The sequence below is a fragment of the Mustela erminea genome, chromosome 21 (assembly GCF_009829155.1).
Source record: "Mustela erminea isolate mMusErm1 chromosome 21, mMusErm1.Pri, whole genome shotgun sequence".
In the NCBI taxonomy this organism is placed as follows: Eukaryota; Metazoa; Chordata; class Mammalia; order Carnivora; family Mustelidae; genus Mustela; species Mustela erminea.
This window is the reverse complement of record NC_045634.1, coordinates 4,496,692-4,519,164: the sequence shown is the minus strand read 5'-3', so window position 1 is coordinate 4,519,164 and position 22,473 is coordinate 4,496,692. Positions and strand designations below refer to the sequence as shown.

The following is a 22,473-nucleotide window of genomic DNA, read 5'->3' as shown; positions in this document are numbered from 1 at the left end:
AAACAGAGGGGAAAAAAGAGAGATGCAAACCAAGAAACAGACTCTTAACTCTAGAGAACAAACCAATGGTTACCAGATAATGGTCACCAGATAGGTGAGGGATGGATGAAATAGGTGAAGGGGATTAAACAGTACACCTATCATGATGAGCACTGAGAAATGTATAGAATTGTTATATTACTGAAGTTTACACCTGAAGCTAATATAATTCTGTATGCTAACTTTACTGGGAAAAAAATATAAGACAAAATAATGAAAATGAACCCCAGAAAAAAAAGTACAACGATTACATTTTCCAAATAAGTCTGCACACTGTCTATCTGTATCTTGGCATATTCCGTTATAGCAATAGGCAGTCTTATTATTGCATGGCTCTAAATCAGCAGATCTTGTATCAGGTACACAAAATTCACTTTTTCCATCACAAAATTCTGGAAAATCACAGGGATCTTTGCTTTCCCGACATACAGTTCCTCTTATAGATATCTGTGGGACAAAGAAAAACAATTAGTTTTGTAAGGTAGTAAACCAAAACTATAAAACAACTTACACAAGAGCAAAGTATTTCTGTCATTTCCATTAATATTATATTTGGCTTATTTGTAATTTTGTTATAAGTTGTTAGGTCATGAAGAACTACATTCAGGTATTGCCTCGGGTCTGACCAAGAAGAATTCATATGCCCAAATAATCTGGAATTGGTATTGGATAACTGGATGGATCTTGAGTGGAGATTGAAACAATACAGTGAAGGCAAAGATAAGAAAGAAATTGAAAAAAATCTAAGAACATCTTCTGAATTCTGAAGTCAACCGTGTATGAATCAAGTATTTAAAGTTATATATTTGAAGGATATGAAAAAAGAAGTAAAAAAAAAAAAAGTGAATGCACAATAGCAGAAAAAAAATCATGAAAGAAAATACTATAGTAATTTGAAAGCTTACCAGGCAAGTTTCTCTATCACAGCACGGTCCAGTGCCACAATCTGCAAATTCAGTCAGAGTACAATCTGCAGGATTACAGCATTTTTTAAATCCTCTGCAATGCTAAAAGTACATATAATCAAGTTCAATAATAGGAATTTTCAATCAAATAAATCATTTTATTTATTGTCAAAATGTACTTTAGTATGTCTCTTAGTTAATTACAATCACTATATGAATTTTACTTCTGTTTATTTTTAACAACATTTCATTTAAAATATAGTTCCAGTATGGGAAAAAAGATAGTAATGAAATTATTTATGATTCTATGCTTAATAAACTGAACCATTAAAAATTTAATGTAATTTGTCAACCTTTTTTGTGTTCATAAATAGACGCACTATAAGTTTAAAAGTATTTTTTCCATTTACTATAAGTACTTTTTCATCTCATCAGTTCTCCTCAAGATAACATATTGAGATTATATAAAAATTTATGAATGTGATAAAATAGAGGTTTCTAAATTATAACTTTTTTTATTCAAAGGATGTTTCAATGAAAATTTTATTTTTATTATTTTTATCTCCAAGATTTTATATTAAAGATTGATTTTAGCAGTAAGTAGATCATAGAGTATAAAACTATTAAAGACTACAAAATACGCTTATTTCCTTCTTTCTATATATTTATTAAGTGCAAGAGTGATGTTTCACAGGACTGATAGTAATATTTAAAAATTAGTAAAGCAATAGGTGTTATAGGTAAAAATAACTAAGTGCTTACATCTGTTTCAATTTTATAATTTTCATTACTAATGTGCTATAAATTTTTTAAATTTCTGGTTTATTTTATATTTCTGTGCATATATTTCTGTCAAATCATTCTGTTTATTTCCTTTATTTGTAAGCACTTTTATAGTAATTATATTAACCCTTGGCCACCAATATATGTTTGCTATATTTTATAATTTGTCATTGACAACTGACTTTTGTTTTGGTGCATTTTGGGTTTTTTTGTTTGTTTGTTTGGGTAAATTTTTGATATTGTGAGAGTGTGAAATAGTAGACCTATCTCAGAACTCTGAGAGCTATCATCTTTTGGGGGTTTGTTCTTGAGTTTACGAATAGAAGTTTCTTCCACCCTAACCCCAGGAAATATGTGAGTCTTCGTATGTGTGTAAAATGTGTTATACATACTATGTATGTATTTATTTATTTTTTTTGTTGAATGGTTTGAGTAGTGTGTGAAAGAAACTATAATGATGTATCTCTTTCCCCAAACAGAAGTTTATCAGTTGCTTTTATAGAATAATAATTTATTTCTGAACTTTTGTAATACCTGGATTGTTATAATAAATATCCTATATAAAATTAGATACAATGTCAATGTCTTCAATTGCATTAACTGCATATACTAAAGTATATTTTAAAATGTTATTATTGGGTGCCTGGATGGCTCGGTCAGTTAACATCTGCTTTTGGCTCAGGTCCTCAGATCCCAGGGTCCTGGGATAGAGTCCCTGCATTGGGATATCCTCCTTAGTGGGGACCCTGCTTTTCCTTCTGCTTCTGCCTATCACTCTCCCTGTTCGAGCTCTCTATCTCTCTATGTCAAATACAAAAATAAATAAAATTTTAAAAAGTTATTATTGTATAAGTTTTAATATTTATAAGAGTCAGATATTTTTGTTTCATTATGAGAAAGAATGTATTATGCTCCATAACATAAAGATTTTAATAAAACTTATCAAAAGTATTTAGTAAAGACAGAAGATTGAACACACACTAAATATTAATATTGGGGGGGTGGACAAAAATCAATGACATGAAAGGGAAAGCTTCCTAAGGCTAGAATCAAAGAGAGAGCCTATAGTGAGGAGCATTTTTTGACAATACTCAGTGTAAAATGGAAAGCTACAATAAACATTGAGCTTAGAAATTAATGTTCAGTGAATCATGGTTTAAAAATGGAATCCCACAATGGGACCAAATGTGAGAACTTTTTAAAATAGGTTAACTGTTGGGGAGTCTGGGTGTCTCAATTAGTTAAACTGCCACCTTCAGCTCAGGTAATAATCCCAGAGCCCTGGGACTGAGCTCCACATCAGGCACCCTGCTCTGCAGGAAGCCTGCTTTTCCTTCTCCCATGCTTGTGCTCTCTAGCTCTCTATTTTTCAAATAAATAAATAAAAATCTTTAAAAAAATAGGTAACTGTGGTACGCCATTGAGAAATTAGAGAAATCAAAAGGATATAATTTTTAGTTCTAGATGTCCAAACTTTTATAAAATATCTCTTCAATATTTAATATCATAATTTTTGTCTCTCTTTTAATTTTGATATATGTTGAAAAGTACTGAAATGTTTTCCTACTTCTGGAATAAACTCCAAAAGTATATTCTTTTTTCATATATTCACTGGGATTATTTGATCATTTTAATTTAGACATTTTGTGGATATTTTCCAAAATATGAATCATTCAAAGAAATCTTAAACTGGCGATCAGAGGAATCAACTTTCATGATTTAATTCTGTTTCTATATACCTGCAAAGGACACTGGAAATAGATTTTTTAAAAAGATACACAATTTATAATAACATTCAGAAATATGAAATATTTAGGTTTTAATTTAATTAGAGACATCTAAATAAATAGAACAATATACTATGTTCATAGTTTGAAAATCACATTAAGAATACATTAATTCCCCACAAATTCATATATAGATCCAAAAGAGTTCCAATTAAAATTTCACAAAGTGTTTTTTTTTTTTATTTTTGGGGGGCTATGAGTAAAAAAGGAAAAGTTGATTCCAAATTTTACACAGAAATACAAAGACCTAAAATCACCAAATCTATCTTCAGAATAAAGTACAAAATATGAAGACACAATTTACCTCATTTTGTGAATCAGAGTAAGAAGGGCTGGTATTAATGTAAGGCTAGATATATGGATCAATGAAACACAAAGTATGTGAACTGTTTTTTCAATAAAGGTAAGCATGGTAATTCAATGGGAAAAGGGTAGTTTTCCAACAAATAGGGCTAGAGATTTTAAAGATATACATATAGAGAAAAAATACGCCCTAATACTTAAACAACAAAAGCTACTCAAAATGTATCATAGGCATACACATCAAAGATAAAATCAGTAAACTTCTAGAAGAAAACTTATGAGAAAGTTTCACAACTTGGAACTGATAAGACACAAAGTACAAAACATGCCACATACTGGGAGAAAATCTGACAAAGGATTTGCATATAGCTTATGTTAAGAATTACTATAACTATATAATAAAAAAAATCCATCAAACTATGCAAAATACATGAACATTCAAAAAGGAGACAAAGACATGAATATCGCACAATAACATGAAACACTGTCTAGAATGATCAGTTGTCAGAAAAATATGAATTAAAACTGCAGTGAAATACAAGCATACATTGAAATTACCAAAATGTAAGAGACTAGCAGTAACAAAAGTTGTTAAGAATAAGGAAAAACTGTCCCTCTCATACATAGGTGGTTGGAATGTAAAATATTACAAGAATTTAAAAATGCAGAGTGATACTTTGTTACAAATTTAATAGTACAATTAACATATGACCCAGCAATTCTATTCCTAAAAATAGGGAAAAAAAGACATGTTCTTTAGAAGCAATTTCATAAGACTTGAAACCAAAAACAACCTAAATGTTCATTAATAATAGCATGAATAAACAATGTTATATTCATACAAAGAAATACTACTCCACAATAAATATCAATGAACTATAGATATGTTCAATCATGCAAACCGAATATCAAAAATATAGGCAAAAAAATCTAGAATCAGAAAGGATCTAAAATCTATGATTCATTCATGTGAAGTTCAGTAGTGGGCAAAAATAATGTGTTGTGACTGGATTAGAAGTTTCAGATGCTGATGGGATTGACTCCTCCTTGTCAATGGAGTTATGGGAGAACTGTCTGTGGTAATGTAAATATTCTAATACTTCTTTTATTTACATCTAATTAAGTATAACATAAGTCAAATTAAAAAACAAAACAAAACTCAGCAAGCCAGAAGGAAAATATAAATAAATATAATGAAGACTACCTAGACATATCCTAAACCTTTGTCTGAAACAAAAGAAAGGCAAAGTCACAATGCCTATAAAGACAAATGGATTCTATGGATCTTCTGGCCAGTTGTGGAGCTTGTTTGCTGAAGTTTTCAGTGATAATGAGATTCCTGATGAATTCCATCAGTGGGCTTGGTGGTTTTCTAATATTAAGGAAAGCTTATTGTGGTGGTATTTTACTCACCTACTCCATCAAAAAAGTAAAACTACTTTCCTTCTGCCAGTAGCCGTAACTATAGATAGAAAAATCCCTGGTGGTCAAGAGCAGTTAGTCACTGTAACATTTACTGAGATATGTTCTTAATATATGAGAAAGGGAAGAAATTAGAGATATATTTAGGCAAAAGCCTAATGAAATCCTAAAACGTAGGCTCGTCTGACTAACATACGAGGGATCAGTGCATGTTTTTCTAGATTTGAAGATAGGAAGTCACTTGGTCACTTAAGAAGCAACCTCATGCTCTAAGCATCATTGGTCAGTGACCACACTGGTTAATGATACAGACATTAAGGAAGAGAATGTAAAGACTTATCGCAGCTTATTTCAGTAGGTCTTGTTAAAAGACTAACTGAGCAAAAGTCAATTCAAATTGGCCAGCATCCCGTCTAGCCAAAGAAGGATCTGAGAAGCTATACAAAATAAAAGACTTTTACAGGCAGAAGGGAGCGGGAACCAGGAAGTTATACTGGCAAAAAGGCATGTTTGTTATTGCAAAGTTATATTCCTTTAGGGGATATCAGGGATCTATCAGGGAATACCTAGTACTGATCAGGTGATTCCTGATTGGCTGGTTTAAGACTCTATTCTGGGAGAGTTAAAACCAAGTAAGTCTTGGTTTGGTCAACATGGGGCTTACGCCAACTAACTCCTTTGTGGGCTTGTTATCTTATTTTTAACAGTCTTTACAGCTATAATAAAACAATGGTCTACTCAAGATAAATTTCTGTTTTCCAATAGATGCCCTTGAAATCCAGTGGGGGTAAGCAACCATTTCCTTTGGTTCACTGTGACTCCATCCTAGGTTTTTAATGAAGACTAAGAGTGTCCAGGTGATGAAATAGGCCATGCAAGTCAAATCAATCAGTTCACACAAACAGTGCAACCAGGCTACCAGAACAACTGAATCTCCTCTTGTGTCCCAGGAACAATCTCTGAAAAACCATTCAGGAACTGGGCAATGAAATACTCTGAATAAACACTTTTGCAAAAGGTAGACAAAATTCCCTGCAAGCCAAGAGCCAGAAAAAGAAGCCAACCAATAGTTGAGTCATTAGGCCATGAAGATTCGGATATTATGCCAGAGAAAATCTAATGAGGAATATGATGGTCTGTTCTTGGGAGAAATTCTTTCTCACTACTGGGCAATAGAAGATCATCTTCAGAAAGATGAAATGTATGCTTTTTTTAAAAAATATTTATTTATTTATTTGAGAGAGAGAGAGAGAGAATCTCTAGTAGGCCCCCCACTGAGCATGGATCTTGACACATGGCTCCATCCCACAACCCTGAGATCATGACTCGAGCTGGAATCAAGAGTCAGACACTTAATCAACTGAGTCACCCAGGTGTCCTGAAATGTATTCTTAAAAAGAAATTTTAAAAAAGGTAAGTAGACAACCAAGAGTTAACTCCAGTGGAATACACACTTAAGACAGGCAGTATAGTCTTTAAATATGGTAATTTCTAGGGCATCTAGCTGGCTCAGTTGGTGGATAAGGGGGTATAGAATATAGATTACCTACTAATAATGATTTCTCCCAAAATAGGCCAATGTATTGGATCTAGGCTTTCTATGATAGCCAAATCACTGTTCTCTTCAAGAAACTGCAGGCTGTTTGGCAGGAAATAGTTAAAATGCATTCAAGGAATTTGCCTATCAAAAGAAACACAGAATTGACAGTCTTGTATTCATTTCCTATTTGTGCTGTAAGAAAAAATTACCATACTCAGTGGCCTAAAGCTATGTACATGCATTATTTTATAACTCTGGAGATAAAAGTCCAAAAGGGGTCTTATTGGACTAAAATTAAGAATGAAAGCTGTTCATTCTCTGGAAGCTCTAGAGAAAATCTGTTTCCCTACCTTTTCCATCTTCTAGAGGCCACCTGCATTCCTTGGCTCATGGAATCTTCACTTTCAAAATCAGTAGTACAATATCTCCAAATATCATTTTCTCATGTCCTCTGACTCTGACCTGCCCCTTGTCATTATTACATTGGATCTGCTTAGATAATAGAGGATAATTAACACTCTTGAAGTCCTTAGCTTGATCATATATTCAAAGTCCCTTTTGCCATGTAAGGCAAAATTAAAGATGGATTGCATATCTAAACCTAAACTGTAGAAAAAATTCCAAATATATTTTGAGGAATACATGTGAATATTTGTGTGTTGCTCTATATGCTATAAAATGCAGAGATCACAACTCTTTGTTTTGGCTTATCCACAACAGTAGCACACCATCATTTCCACAGATCCTAATGATCATAGAGGAGGGCTCTACTCAGTGTGGCAGGATTATCCACAGAAAAGGATCACTGGGGCAATGATGGATATTGGTTACCAATGGTGGGACTTGGGTAAAGTAGGTAAACGACCTAGTATAACAAATTTTAAGAAGGTACACACTCTCAGGTCATGCATTGCTGACTCTGTGTGTTTTGTGGAACTGATGGTTCCACTGGGTTACCTAGGGATCTGAAATATAAAAAAGAATTAGAAATGATCGTTCCCAGAATGAATAGCAAATTATCAATAATTAAAATATTGTTTTTTCCGGGACGCCTGGATGGCTCAGTTGGTTAAGGATCTGCTTTGGCTCAGATCATGATCCCAGGGTCTGAGGATAGTCCTACAACAGGCTCCCAGCTCAGAAGGGAGCCTGCTACTCCCTCTGCCTGCTGTTCCCCCTTGTTTGTGTGCACACATGCTCTCTCTCTCTCTCTTTCTCTGACAAATAAATAAATAAATAATCTCTTAAAAAAATAAATAATTTTTTTCCCCACTAATGACCTTTGGTATATAGCAAAGTGTATAGCTACTATTTTGTATACCATATGGGAAGTTGACCAAATTCATTTTAAATTCATTAGGCAATAATTAGAGCATAGCTTTACTGTTCTTAACTCCCACAGTGATGTGTCTTCTCTGGATTATACTAATTCTTGTAAAATGTGACACACTATTGAGTGTGTAGATATTCTGTCACCATCATAACATTTTTATAATAGCCTTCACTGAAAAACTTTATTGCTTTATGCTGAATGCTATTTAATTTAAATACAAACTACTAAAGACAGACTTTACAATCCAAATAATATTCTTGATATGCTAGTATATGAGTCACCAAAAAAAGCAGCTAAGTTTCTTTGGGGGTAGGCAGAGTTCAGCCACAAGATCAATGAAAGCAGTCCAGGATAATGGGGGAAGAAAGAGTTACCGTTGGCCCTACATCTGATTATGATCTCATGAAACGTCATGTATCTGTGGCCACACACGTCTGATTTCATCCTCTGGCCCTGAATTTCCTTTGATATTCACCGGTTCATTGGAACCAAGAACTTTATTCCATAGTTATGTGAGGTAAAGTTATGATTCTGATATTCTCATTAGAAGTTCTTTTTGAAACAATCCAATCTAATTGGGTGGGAAAATCCCTAAAAGTTCCATCATAAACAGACTGGCCTTCAGCACTGGTAAATTCTGCAACAGAAGGCTGTTCACCCACAAGAAACAGGTATCACCAGCCCACCTGCTGCTTCACCTGAACTACTAGCTCATTGGGATCCTCCCTACAAGACTGGTCTCATGCCAAGAAAACTTGTTTTACTGGAGAAAAAGCATATCTCTGAGCCTTCTACCATACTACTGATAAATTGCTGAAAATTTACAGAAGTAAATGCTGATGAAATAAGCCAAAAGGTGTATTAAAGACATGTACAGACTATTCAAGAATAAAAAAAACCCAAAGTAGGTAAAATATCCTCAATTCAAAGAAATATATACACATACCTCAGGACATAGCACATTCACCTATTGGGGTACAGCTTAGAACAATGCAGGCACATGTTCAGCAAGAAATATGTGCAAAAAAAGCCATAATCACATGAGTCTTAATAATAAAGTTTATGTTTTCACTGACATAGATCAATAAATAGATTATACTATTTATAAAATTAACACTAAAAGGAATGAAAACATTTGGACTATAGCTACATTAAAAATAGATGAACTTTGCTAGCATAATATTGAGTGAAAGGCCAAGTTACCAAATGATATAAATCATGATTGCAATATAAAGGTAGAAAATAGTCAACCAAATGATATTGCGTAAGGATCCAAAAAATAGAGGTAAAACTATGTTGAAGAGTAAAGCACTGAAATGATCATCATTAAATTGTGAATGATGGTTGGAAGGAAGGGGCATGTGATTGGGATGAGACATAAAAGGAACTCCTTTGGCAGATATAAGGTTTGTTTGGACCTCAGTGTAAATTATTCAGGCGCTTGCTAAGTAACTATTTGTTATATTCATCATTCATATTTCATGTGTATTATATATCACAATGAAATGATGAGTATGATAATTTTTTTTTGATAAACAAAAGTGGGCAGTGAACTGCCCTATCAGAAGAACATATATATTTATTTATTCTCATATCAGGGAGATCATATGATAGTTGTCTTTCTCCACTTGACTTATTTTGCTAAGCATGATACCCTCTAGTTCCATCCATGTTGTCGCAAATACAAGATGGGATTGGGGGGGAGACAAACCATAAGTGACTCTTAATCTCAAAAAACAAACTGAGGGTTGCTGGGGAGAGGGGTGTTGGGAGAAGGGGGGTGGGGTTATGGACATTGGGGAGGGTATGTGCTATGGTGAGTGCTGTGAAGTGTGTAAACCTGGTGATTCACAGACCTGTACCCCTGGGGATAAAAATATATTATATGTTTATAAAAAATAAAAAATTGAAAAAAGAACATATATAAAGAGAATATATAAAGTATATATTTAAGTATATTTTAAGGAATAGAATATAATTCAAAAGGACATTATTTCAGAATAATGAAATGAAATACATGCAAAAAAACAAAACCTTTAATAAACAAAAGGAATGGTAGGCAAAATAAAACAACTATCTCCTGAATAAAATATCTGGAGTACTTGTTAATGCAAAGAATAAAAATAACAGAAATTAAATATTTTATAAAAATGTGATGTAAGTTAATTGGGTTTAAATCCCGTTAGTTTGGGGGAAATGTGGCCCAAATATGGTTAAACCTTAGGTATGCATAGTAAAAAAAAAAAAATGCAAGGATAATCACTAAAGGGAGACTAAAAGTACATACCTACTGAATCATTGAAAGAAATAGTGGAAGAAAAACAAAACATACAGAGAAAAACAAATGTGGCAAAGTGAACATACAAAATATACATATTTTGAGACAACTAAACTTGTGAAGAATATGTAGTCTAGAGGACGATAAGAAATCATAATAGTCAGGGGTGCCTGGGTGGCTTAGTCACTTAAGTGTCCAACTCAGTTTCAGCAGGGGTCATGATCCCACAGTTGTGAGATCAGCTCTGTTATGGGCTCTGTTAGATAGGCATGGAGTCTGCTTAAGATTCTCTATCTTCCTCTCCCTTGACTCTTTCCCACATTCTCAAATAAATAAATAAATAAATAAAAGTAACAGGTAAATATAATGAGGTAAATATAACATAACAGGTAAATATAATGAGGTATCCTGGAGATGATCCGGTGACAGAAAGATGCCATTAGGTAAAAACAAATGAAATCTAAATAAATTATGGACTCTAGTTAATTAAAACAATAGGCAAAAAAATCATAATAATGTTTACAGGGACAATCCTATAAATCAAAGACAGAGTGAATAATAAATTAAAACCCAATGAAAATACTGAACTTAATAGTACAGAAAAACTAAAAATATCAGGGAAATACAAATTAAAGAAAGCGAGTGCACAGATACAGATGTATGCCAGACCAGATAGAATTTAAAACAGAAATAAACATGAGAGAAAAACAGATTCAGCATTTAAAGGTAAACGTTAAATTTCTAGGAAGATATAAAAATTGTAAATATGTTTACTATATAAAAATCTTCAAATATACAAAGCACGAAATGAGTAAATTATAATGAGAATTAGGCAAATACAACTGTATAGTTGGAGGTATCAGTATTATTTCTTAAGTACTGAGAGTTCGAGCAAATGAAACTAATAAAAATACAGAATATTTGAGTCATTAACTTAAAAATTATAAGAAAGCAGTTATAACAAAATTCAATGATTAGCCATCTTACCGAGCACAAATAAAAAAAAAAGTAATAGCAAAAAGCTAAATATAAAAACAACACATCAAGATTTATTATTAATCAAATTCTTTGAAGTCAAGTAAAATAAAGATCCCACAGTTGCAAGAATGGAAATTAGGAGATGAGGAGGTAAACAATACACATGTATTAACTTAGTGAACCAATGCAGTTGCTTTGGAGGAGTTCAGGAGATGACTGAGGTGATGGTAATAGTATTGACCTTAACCATGTTTATAATACAGAAAAGTGGATATTGCTATTAACGGTTACACAGTGAAGAAAATCTACCTCTTTAATCCATGCTACATTTACCCCTTATTTACTCTTCAAATGTTTTAAATTCATGACAAGCCCATTATCGCATGTCCCAATATCTCCCTTAGATATTTGATAAGTGGTGCATCACTTGGGGGGGAGGTATTTCCGTTTTATATCACATCTATAAGGCTACACAAGAAACACAAAGAAAAATCTTTAGATAAACTATTATGTTTATCACTAACCTCTGTACCACCACAATCACATTGTTCTGGTGGTTCCAAAATTCCATTGCCACAAAGTGAGTGTCTTCCTTGGTAAACCACTTCTGAAGCTATTTGATTCTGAAGACATTCAAATTCAGGCTGTGAAATCATACGTTTAAATTCATCCATGCTGCAACTGCTAAAAAACTTTACACCATGGGAACGTCTAAAAATAAATTACATTCTTCAGATAAATGGAATAAAATCAGTTTCAAAGAAACCCCCTTCAATGAATACTATGAATTCTGTGCAGTTCAGGTGCACAAGAAGGTGGGGAGAATGCTTTTTTCCCTCCTTAAGTTTTTTTTTTTTTTAAATACCAGTTAGTTAATATAGAGTATTATTAATATCATGTGCTTTTTTCCTAATGCCAGTCAAAAATAAAAGCAGTAAATTCATATAATAGACATCTAGTACATAGAGGAAGTTAAAATGACATGAGTCAGAATATATTACCAATCTTAACAGTGCTTCACACACAAAAAGCTCTCTTTAAATACATCTTATTTTCATTTTTATTGTCAATATAATTATTAGCATTATAATAAGTAATAGTCAAAATGAAACATTAGGAAATTTAGGTAAACTGAAGGAATAAAAGATGACTAATGTGTTAATGAAAAATCAGAATTATTTAGTCTTTTGATAGTATCAAAATCTATCAATTTAAATATATCAACATAGAGTATATAAAATCTGTAAGTACAAATCCTTATCTTATATTTGTACACTTCTAAGTGTACTGCTTAATGTTTTCTTTAATTTTATAGTAATATAAATCTCAGAGAAATGATACAATATAGTTTAAAGAATAAATTTTGTTTCCTGAAACAGTTAAGAATAATTGCCAAAAATAATCTTAATAACTCTTAAGTATTTTAATGTATAATTCTTACATAGAAATGAATTCTCCTCAGGCAGGCCCTTCAAAATCAGGAAATAGTGATACATTACTAATATCTAATCCTCAAATTCTATTCAAATTTCCCTTTCATCAAAATATTGGCACTTTATAGCAATAGGATCCAGTTCACAATCAATCATTTAGTTCTCAATATCTAAGTTTGTTGCTTAGTTTAATCATCTACATTTGTTCTTGCATTTCATGATCTTGAAAAGTTTTATGATTATAGGCTGATTATTTGCTAAAATAAACCTTCTCCTCAATTTAGGATTTAAGATTATAAATTGTTCTTTCATAACTACACTGAGGTTATCCATCTTGGCAACTTTGTTACAGAATCATTACTGAGTCTGTTTTCATTGCATACTAATGACTCCAATTTTAATTTTGAATCATGTTTTCAAATTATACTAACTGGGTTATAATCCAATTACTACCATTGTTATTTATGGCATTCAAATTGTCCCTGATTTGGCTTTTGGGAGCCACTTCAAACTGGTTTTGTGTCCCTTTGACAAATCTCCATGGTTCTTTGAACGCCTCCTTATATTCTGACATGAGATGTTCCATACTCATGTGATTTTTCTGCCTTAGCCCTAGAATCAATCATTTCTCCAAGGTAGCCCAGCTCCTTTTAGTGGAGAATAGTATTTTTTAAATTTCTTTTTATTGAAGTGTAGTTGACAATAATATTATATTAATTTCACCTGTGTAACATAGTGACTCAACATTTGTATACATTGCAAGGAAATGACCCTAACCATCTGTCATACAAAGTTGTTACACATTATTAACTATATTTCCTATGCTGTATATTATATCCCCATGTCTTATTTATTTGATAACTGGCAGTTTGTACCATTTAATTTCTTTCTCCCTTCCCCTCTAAAAATTTCATTCTCCCATCCCCTCCTCTCTGACAAACACCAGTACACCAGTTTGCTTTCTGTATTTACAGTATGTTTCTGTTTGGGTTTTTTTCTTTTTTTTAACTTTTTTTTTAGATTCCACATATAAGTGAAATCATGGGTATTGTGTCTTTCTCTGATTTATTCACTTAGCATAGTACCTTCTAGGTCCATCTATGTTGCACAAATGGCAAGATCTCATAGTTTTTTATGGCTGATATATGATATATATACATGATATATATAAAAATATTTTCTAACCTATACATTTATCAGGGGACATTTAGGTTGCTTCCTTATCTTGGCTATTGTAAATAATACTGCGATTGAAGGTAGGGGTGCATATATCTTTTCAAATTAGTGTTTTTATTTTCTTCAGATTAAATACCCAGAAGTGGAATTGCAGAATTTTATGGTAGTTCCATTTTTAATTTTTGAGGAACCCCCATACTATATTCCATAATGGCTACCCCATTTGCATTCCCACAAACACTACATGGAGTTCCCTTTACTCCATATCCTCACCATCACTTGCTACTTCTTATTTTTGATAACAGCCATTCTGACAAGTATGAGGTGATATTTTATTGTGGTTTTTATTTACATTACTCTGGTGATTAATGAAGTTGAGCCTATTTCATGAGTCAGCTGGCCATTTGTAAGTCTTCTTTGGAGAAATGTCTATTTGGGTTCTCTGTCAATTTTTAATGGAAGTATTTGTGTTCTTAGTTTTGTGTAAATTCTTTATATATTCTGGATATTAACCCCTTATTAGGTATATCACTTGCAAATACCTTCTTTCATTCAGTAGGTTACCTTTTCATTTTATTGTTTTCCTTCACTGCGCAAAAGCTTTTTTTAGTTTGATGTAGTCCCATTTCTTTATTTTTGCTTTTATTGTCCTTTAATGACCAGACATATCCAAAAAATATTGCTCAGACCAATGTTCAAAGTTTACTCCTACGTTTTCCTCTGAGAGTTTTATAACTTCCATTCTTACAATTAAGTCTTTAAATACATTGACTTTATTTTTGTAGATGAAATAAGAAATTCAAGTTTCATTGTTTTGCATGTAGTTGTCCAGTCTTCCCAATATCATCTATTGAAGAGACTCTCTTTCTTCACTGAATTTTTTGCCTACTTTGTTGAAGGCTAATTGACCATTTAAGTGTGAGTTTATTTCTGAACTCTATTCCACTGATCTCTGTATTCATTTTTGTGCTAACTCTTGTTTTGGTTTGGTTTGGTTTGGTTTGAGGCACAAGGATTTTCATCAAGATTTATTCATAAAGGTTTAATACTGGAAACAACTCCAATGTCCATCCAATAAACAGTAAATATACAAATTGTGGTGTTTTTTTTTTTTTTTTTTTTCCCACACAATAGAATACTAGCCAGCGGGGCGCCTGGGTGGCTCAGTAGGGATTAAAGCTTCTGCCTTCAGCTCATGTCATGATCCTGGTGTTCAAGGATCCAGCCCCATCAGGCTCTCTGCTCAGCGGGGAGCCTGCTTCCTCCTCTCTCTCTGCCTGCCTCTCTGCCTACTTGTGATATCTGTCAAATAAATATATAAATAATCTTAAAGAAAAAAAAAGAATACTAGCCAGCAATAAAAAGGAATGAATTTCTGATGCATACAATAACATTCTGTTGAGCAAAGGAAGTCAGATGTGAACATTGCCTATTGTGTATACAAATTCCTGGAACATATGAGACTAATCTAATGTGACAGAAATTGGTGAAGCATTTGCTTTGGGGGGAGGGTTGACTTGAAAAATACATCAAGAATTTCAGAGGTATTGGGAGGTATTCTTATCCTGATTGGGATGGTATTTGTGAAGATGTATATGTTGTCAAAATGCATCAAAATGTTCAGGTAAAATATGAGCACTTATTTTAATGTAAATTGAAACTCAATAAAAAATAATCCTAAAGAAAATGCACCAGGTGTCCTAATTACCAACATTGCACTGTTTTGATCACTATGGCTTTGTGATAGAGTTTGAAATCAGGGAGTATGATACAGTTTTATTTGTTCTCAAGATTTCTTTGACTGTTTAGGGTCTTTTGTGGTTCTATATATATTTAGGATTATTTGTTCTAGCTCTGTGAAAAATGTCATGGATATTTTGATAGGGATTGCACTGAATCTGTAAATGCAGTTGTATGGACATTTTAACAATTTTAATTCTCTCAATCAATGAGCATGGAATATCTTTCCTTTTTTTGTGTGTTGTCTTCAATTTCTTTCATCAAGGTTTCTCTTCTTGAAAGTATAGCTACAGGCTTATTGATTTTATCATTTCAAGACATCTGCTTTAAGTTCCTCTTTTCTAATTTTAAGTGTATATTTCATTTATTTCCACTTATCTTTATTATTTACTTTCTTCTACTAAATTAATTTGATTTGCAATTGACTTCTAGTTTCATACTCTTGTGGTTGGAAAAGATGCTTGATAGAATTTAAATCTTCTTAAATGCATTTATTCTTGTTTTGTGACTTAATGTGATCTATCCTGGAGAATATTCCATGTGTACTTGAAAAGAATGTGCACTCTGCCAATTTTAGATGGAAAGCTCTGTATATATCTATTATTAATCTGGATAATAATGTGTCATTTAAGGTCAATGTTTCTTTATTGATTTTCTGTCTGGATGATCTATCCATTGATATAGGTGGGGCATTGAAGTTTCTTCTTATTATTTTATTACTGTCAATATCTCCCTTTGTGTCTGCTAATACACACTTTATGTATATGTGCCCCTATTTTTTTAAGATTTTTTTTTATTATTTATTTGACAGACAGAGATCACAAGTAGGCAGAGAGGCAGGCAAGAGAGAGAGGGGGAAGCAGGCTCCCTGCCAAGCAGAGAGGTCGATGCGGGGTTCAATCCCAGGACCTTGGGATCATGACCTGAGCTGAAGGCAGAGGCTTTAACCCACTGAGCCACCCAGGTGCCCCTAGGTGCACCTATGTTAAGTGTATAGATATTTACAAGTGTTACATCATCTTGTTGGAGTGATTCCTTTATCATCATGCAATGGCCTTATTTCAGCCTCTGTTTTAAAGTCTGTTTTGTCTGATAGAAGTATTGCTACCTCAACTTTCTTTTCATTTCCATCTGCATGGGATATCTTTTGTCCATCCCTTCACTTTCATTCTGTGTGTCTTTATATTTGACATGATTCTATTGTAGGTAGCACATATACTCTTGTTTCTGTCCACTTAAACACCATATGTCTTTTGGCTGGGGAATTCAGTCAATTTGTATATTTAAATTATTGATAAGATATGTACCTACTGCCGTCTTATTGATTGTTTTCTTATTGTTTTTGTGGTTCTGTTTCCTTCTTCCCTTGTTGTATTCTGTTGGTATTTGGCGACCTCCCTTAGTGTTATGTTTAAGTTACTTAATTTTTTGTGTAACTATTCGTATTTGTTTTGTGTTTACCATGTAATATGTAATTTCATATGTAAATTCTATGAATATTGCAGTCTATTTCAAGTTGATGGTTGCTTAAGTGTGTTCCAAAAGTGCTACATTTATACTTCCCTTATGTTTTGTTTTTAATATCATATTTGACATCTTATTTTGTGTATACCTTGACTATTATAGATAGATGATTGTCTCCTTTTGTCTTTCAGCCATCCACTAGTTACATAGGTGATTGACCTGCTGCCTTTACTATATGTTTACCTTTACCTGTGAGATTAATTTCATTCATAATTTTCTAATTTCTAATTATGGTCTCTTCTATTCCATTGATAGAACTCCCTTAACATTTCTTGTGTGACCTGTTTGGTTTTGATGAACTCCTTGAGCTTTGCTTGTCTGAAGAAACTCCTCAACTCTTCTTAAAATCTGAGGGACAATCTTGATGGGTACCATTTTTTTTTTAATTGTAAGCATTCCTTTCATCAATTTGAATATATCATGCTACTACATTCTGGCCTATAAAGTTTTTGTTGAAAAACAGCTGATAATCCTATGGAAATTCGTTTATACCTAACTAATTGTTTTTTTCTTGCTGTTTTTAAGATTCTCTGTTGATGTTTAAACGTTGACACTTTGATTATAATGTGTCTTTGCTCTCTTTGGGCCCATCTTATTTCAGACACTGCTTCCTAAGAACTTGGATCTCCTTCACCAGATTAGGTAAGGTTTCAGACATTATTTCTTTAGATAGGTTATCTTATCTTTCCTCTTTCTCTTCTCCTTCTGGTGAACCTCTGATATGAATGCCAGTATGCCTGATGTTACCCTAGAAGTCCCTTAAAATATCCTTGATTTTTTTTAATTCTTTTTTTCTTTTTGCTTCTCTGGGTGCTTTTCATTATCAAGTCTTCCAGACTGCTTATCCAGTCTTCTGCATCATCTAATCTGCTGTTGATTACCTCTAGTGTGTTTTTTTTTTTAATTTCATTATCGTATTCTTCAGCTTGGTGGGTTCTTTTTTTATATTTTCTATGTCTTTGTTGAAGTTCGCACTGTGATCAGTCTTCTTATGGTTTGGTGACCAACTTTATGACCATTACTTTGAACTTTACCTCCATTTCATTCTTTTTGTCAGATTTTATCTTGTTCTTTCATTTGCAACATCTGGTGCCTATTTTGCTTCCTTCTGTTTGTTTCTATGTACTGGGTAGTTATGTCTTGCAAGAGTGGCTTTAAGCAGAAGGTGGTCCTGTAGAGCCCAGTAATGTAAACCCACCTGGACACCAAAGCCACATGCCCCAGGCCTGCCCACTGTATGGGCTGTGTGCAATCTCCTGTTCTGGTGATGCTATGACTGATACAGACCTTCTGGTGAGTGGGGCTGTCTCTCAAGGCACCTGTGAGGTGCAGCCGCAACTGCTCCAGGCACACCAGCGAACAGGGCAGGCCCTTGGCCCACCTGAAAGTCCTGGCCATGACTCCTACAGGCCATTATGTAAGGCCCTTGGGAGGGGCTCTAGTGCTAGCTGATGGCACCCACTTGATATGGCAGGACTGGGGGGAGGTTGCTTAGATGGGGCTCTTGTATTGGCCAAGTGTGAGTAGCAAGAGTGGCAGGATGGAGGAACACTGTATTGTACATCTGCAAGTTGCTAAGAGATTAGATCTTAAAAGTTCTTATCACAAGAAAAAAAATCACATGTGTTATTCTTTATGGGGACAAATGTCAACTAGTTTTCCGTCCCTTTGACTCTTTCCTCTCCTTCTGGGAGCCCTATAACGTGAATATTGGTTTGCTTAATTTGTCCAGTAAGCCCCTTATTTATCTTCATTTTTATTATTCTCTTCTTCTTTTTGATGCTCTGCTTGTGAGTTCCACTACCCTGTTCTCAAGTTCACTGATCTTTTCTTGTTCTTCATCTAGTCTACTGTTGAATCCCTCTATTAAATTTTCAGTATGGTCATTGTCTTCTTCAGTTCCATGACTTCTTTGGGTGCTTTCTTATATTTTGTAACTCTTTGTTGATATTCTCATCTTGATCTTTTCTTCTCCTCTTGAACTTGGTGAGCATCTTTATCACCATGACTTCCCATTCATTAGGTAGATTACTTAGCCTTTGTATCACTGAGGTCCTTCCCTGAGGTTTTCCCACCTTCTTTTGCTTAGAACATATCCCTTTGTCTTTTCATTCTGTTTTATTCTCTGTTCATTGCTAGGTATTAGATTAAACAGCCATCTCTTACAGTTTTGAGGGGGTGCCCTTGCTTTGAACCTTGCACTTCAACCTTGTCCTAAATCTTGGTTGTCTCAAACTCTTATGATTGTCCAAGCAGCATATTTTAGTTTTTAGCTCCAACTGTTGAAGGATGTACCAAGGCCTTCCGTTGACTCTAAAGGAGGACCTCAATCAGCACATAAGTTCAGGTTTATTGGAAGACAGACCCTTAAGCAACAGATTTTTAAAGTATGAAAATGTACACAAGTGCTAGGGACCACAAACATACATCCCGATGACCAACATAGCCAGGAGATATAGAGGTGTCCATTGTGCATCATTTTCAAAAATTGGGGCACCAGGTGATTATAAAAGTTCCTTTCCCTGACATCCCAGAGATCCGTTGTGAGGCATACTGAGGGCACAAAATGGCATAAGATTTCATTTTCAGAGTCCACCCTAGTTGGACTCAAGAGGTGTCCCAAACCAGAAGCTTGACTCTCATGTAGATGCTCCAGGATGATTAAATGGGCCATTTCACAGAAAGTCTGGGGTTGTGTTTCAGTCTCTTGTCTGTGCAGTACCAAGAACACAGTAGCTGGCCATGAACTGTCTCTCCATTTGTTACACATCTTTCTGGACACAGAGCTAGGTGATCAAGGGTTGCCTTTTGGGTAGCAGCCATAAAAAGTGGTATCTCAGACAACTTTTAAAGCTCCTCTTTGGAAGAGATTGACATTCTAGAGTACAACAGATGGAGAGAACCAAATGAGCACCTACTATCTTAAAGGTTGGGGTGTCCGATGAGAGTTCAACCCTTTATTCCTCAGGGAGAAACTCCTGATTTCAGGTCCCTCCCAGTTGTGGGTTGGCATTGGAGGGGTGGCAATTAAAGAAAGATGTAAGATTGTGTCTTAGCCTCTCCTTCCCACTCAAATATGGGCTTTTTCTCATTTGCCCAATATGTAGGAGCCCTCAGCTAATTTTTGTATTTTTTAGAGGAAAATGTTCCCTACATAGCTGTGGATTTGTTGTGTCTGTGGGAGGACATGAGTTCAGATTCTTCCTATGTTGCCTTCTTGATCCAGAACCTCTACAATAAATAATTCTTGACATCTCCTTTTTGCTCAGTCATAAGAAACTGCTATTGATTATTGTAAAATTTTTCATTTCCCAAACATCACTATACTCTGTATATTTATACTTATTTATTTATTTTAAAAAAATTTTATAATTTTTATTATCCATACTGAAGGAACCAATTAAGAATATATTTAACAGTTATTATAAAACCCCAATTCCCACATCATGAATGCATGAGCAGGCTCTTTCCTACATTCCTATATCATATCCTGGACTTCTTCCTCTGACTGATTCTTTAGCCTCACTCTGTATTACTTCTTTTTCTTATGTCTAAAAACATTCTTGTTTATAGTCCCAACTAGTAATTTTTTTCAATTTTATTCTCCCTGCAACCTTCTTATTTCAGTCTGCCAAGGTTTTCGAGCTTGTTATCCAAATATTACTTCACTTGGTTTGACTGGAAAGTTTTCAATGAGCTCTTTAATAACCAGATTCATTCATTCCCTTTCAGATCCCAACATAATTATTTCCATAATTATTCCTAGACCATTTTATCAGGATTTTTTTCCTCTCCATATTTTCCCTATTCATTTTCCTCTTAGCAGCTATCATTAACTGTTTAGATTTTGTTTGTTCTTATGTCTTATGTTTATATGTTATTATGTTCTTATGTCCACTTTTTAATTTTCTGTCCCTGATGGACAAATATATATAGGACTTATCTACCTTGTTAATCACTTGTAAATCAAACACAATAATCAGGACATAGTAGATACTCATTAAAAATGCATTATTACACAGAATACAGAATTATTGAGCACATTTTCTACAATATAAAATACTCACTTCCTTCACTAAGCATTAAATAAGTGCATGTTTATTTAATAAATATATTCTTAATCAGGTTATACTGAAAGATATTTTACATTAAAAATACTGTAAACATTTCCCATATGAAGATATAGATTTGACAAAATTAAAACCTTACATTGCTTTGCTGTTCATTATGCATGTAGTTCCTGGGCAGTAACAAGTGAAGATGTCATTATTATATGTTAATCCCAGACTAACTCCAAGCAACTGTGTCATAACAACTGAAAATGCTTCTAAAGTTATTGTCTGTGGATACTAAAAAGAAAAAAAATCAGAATTGTTATCTAAGTTGTTTCATTACCTATTTTATCTTGTCAAGTAAATGCAAATACAAATTAAAAAAAGAACCAGTATGCTGAAATTAATTATTTGCTTAAAAATATGGAAAAATAGGTAAATTTTGTTATTATCTTTGAGTAATAGCATTTTTGTCCAAATAGCATTGAGAAATAATAATTAAGATTAATTTAATCTCATGATTTTATGACTTTATTGATATAAATCTTATTTTTTATTTTTTAAATTTGTTTTTAATTTATTTTTATTATTTATTTGTTTGTTCACTTATTTATTTAAGAGACAACCAATGTGGGGCTTGATCTCATGACTCTGAAATCATGACCTGAGCCAAAATCAAGAGTTGGACACTTAATTGACTGAGCTACCCAGGTCCCCCTAATTTCTTTTTAAATTGAGAAAATAAGCATTGCTTCAGTAACTATATTACTTTCCAAATGAACCCTCAGAAAAAACACAGAGATTCTTAAGGGCTGACTCAGCAATTAGTTTTCACTTCAGAAATAGTTTTTGGGAAGAAAATCAAATTAACTTTTTTATAAAGGCAGAATATTAGAATATCTGGCAAGTAGCATTTCTTTCGTCTTAAAAACTAAAACTTGAGAATTAATGATATTAGAAACACAGAAACCTCTGGTAATCAATGATCTTTGCATTATTTCCATAAATAATGCCTTTTATGGAATGTCACAGAATAATAATACAGTAAAATATCCAGTATAATAAAGGATAAACAGTATTTAACCTTTTCTTCAAGTGGCTTCTTTCACTAACAAATATTAGATTCCTCTATATCTTCTAGTGGGTTAATGAGACACTTCTTAAATCACTGAATAATATT

At 33.4% G+C, this 22,473-nt stretch overlaps 1 protein-coding gene across 1 annotated transcript in view; it reads right to left on the bottom strand.

Moving 5' to 3' along the window:
• Positions 1-22,473, bottom strand: part of LOC116581953 (A disintegrin and metallopeptidase domain 3-like) — a 134,197-nt gene that overhangs the window by 54,699 nt on the left and 57,025 nt on the right. Inside the window, exons 11-14 of the mRNA XM_032329296.1 lie at positions 21,451-21,590; positions 11,893-12,079; positions 945-1,046; positions 291-486 (exon numbers count right to left, since the gene is read on the bottom strand). Coding sequence (XP_032185187.1) covers positions 291-486; positions 945-1,046; positions 11,893-12,079; positions 21,451-21,590 — 625 coding nt within the window. The remainder of the gene's footprint in view (positions 1-290; positions 487-944; positions 1,047-11,892; positions 12,080-21,450; positions 21,591-22,473) is intronic.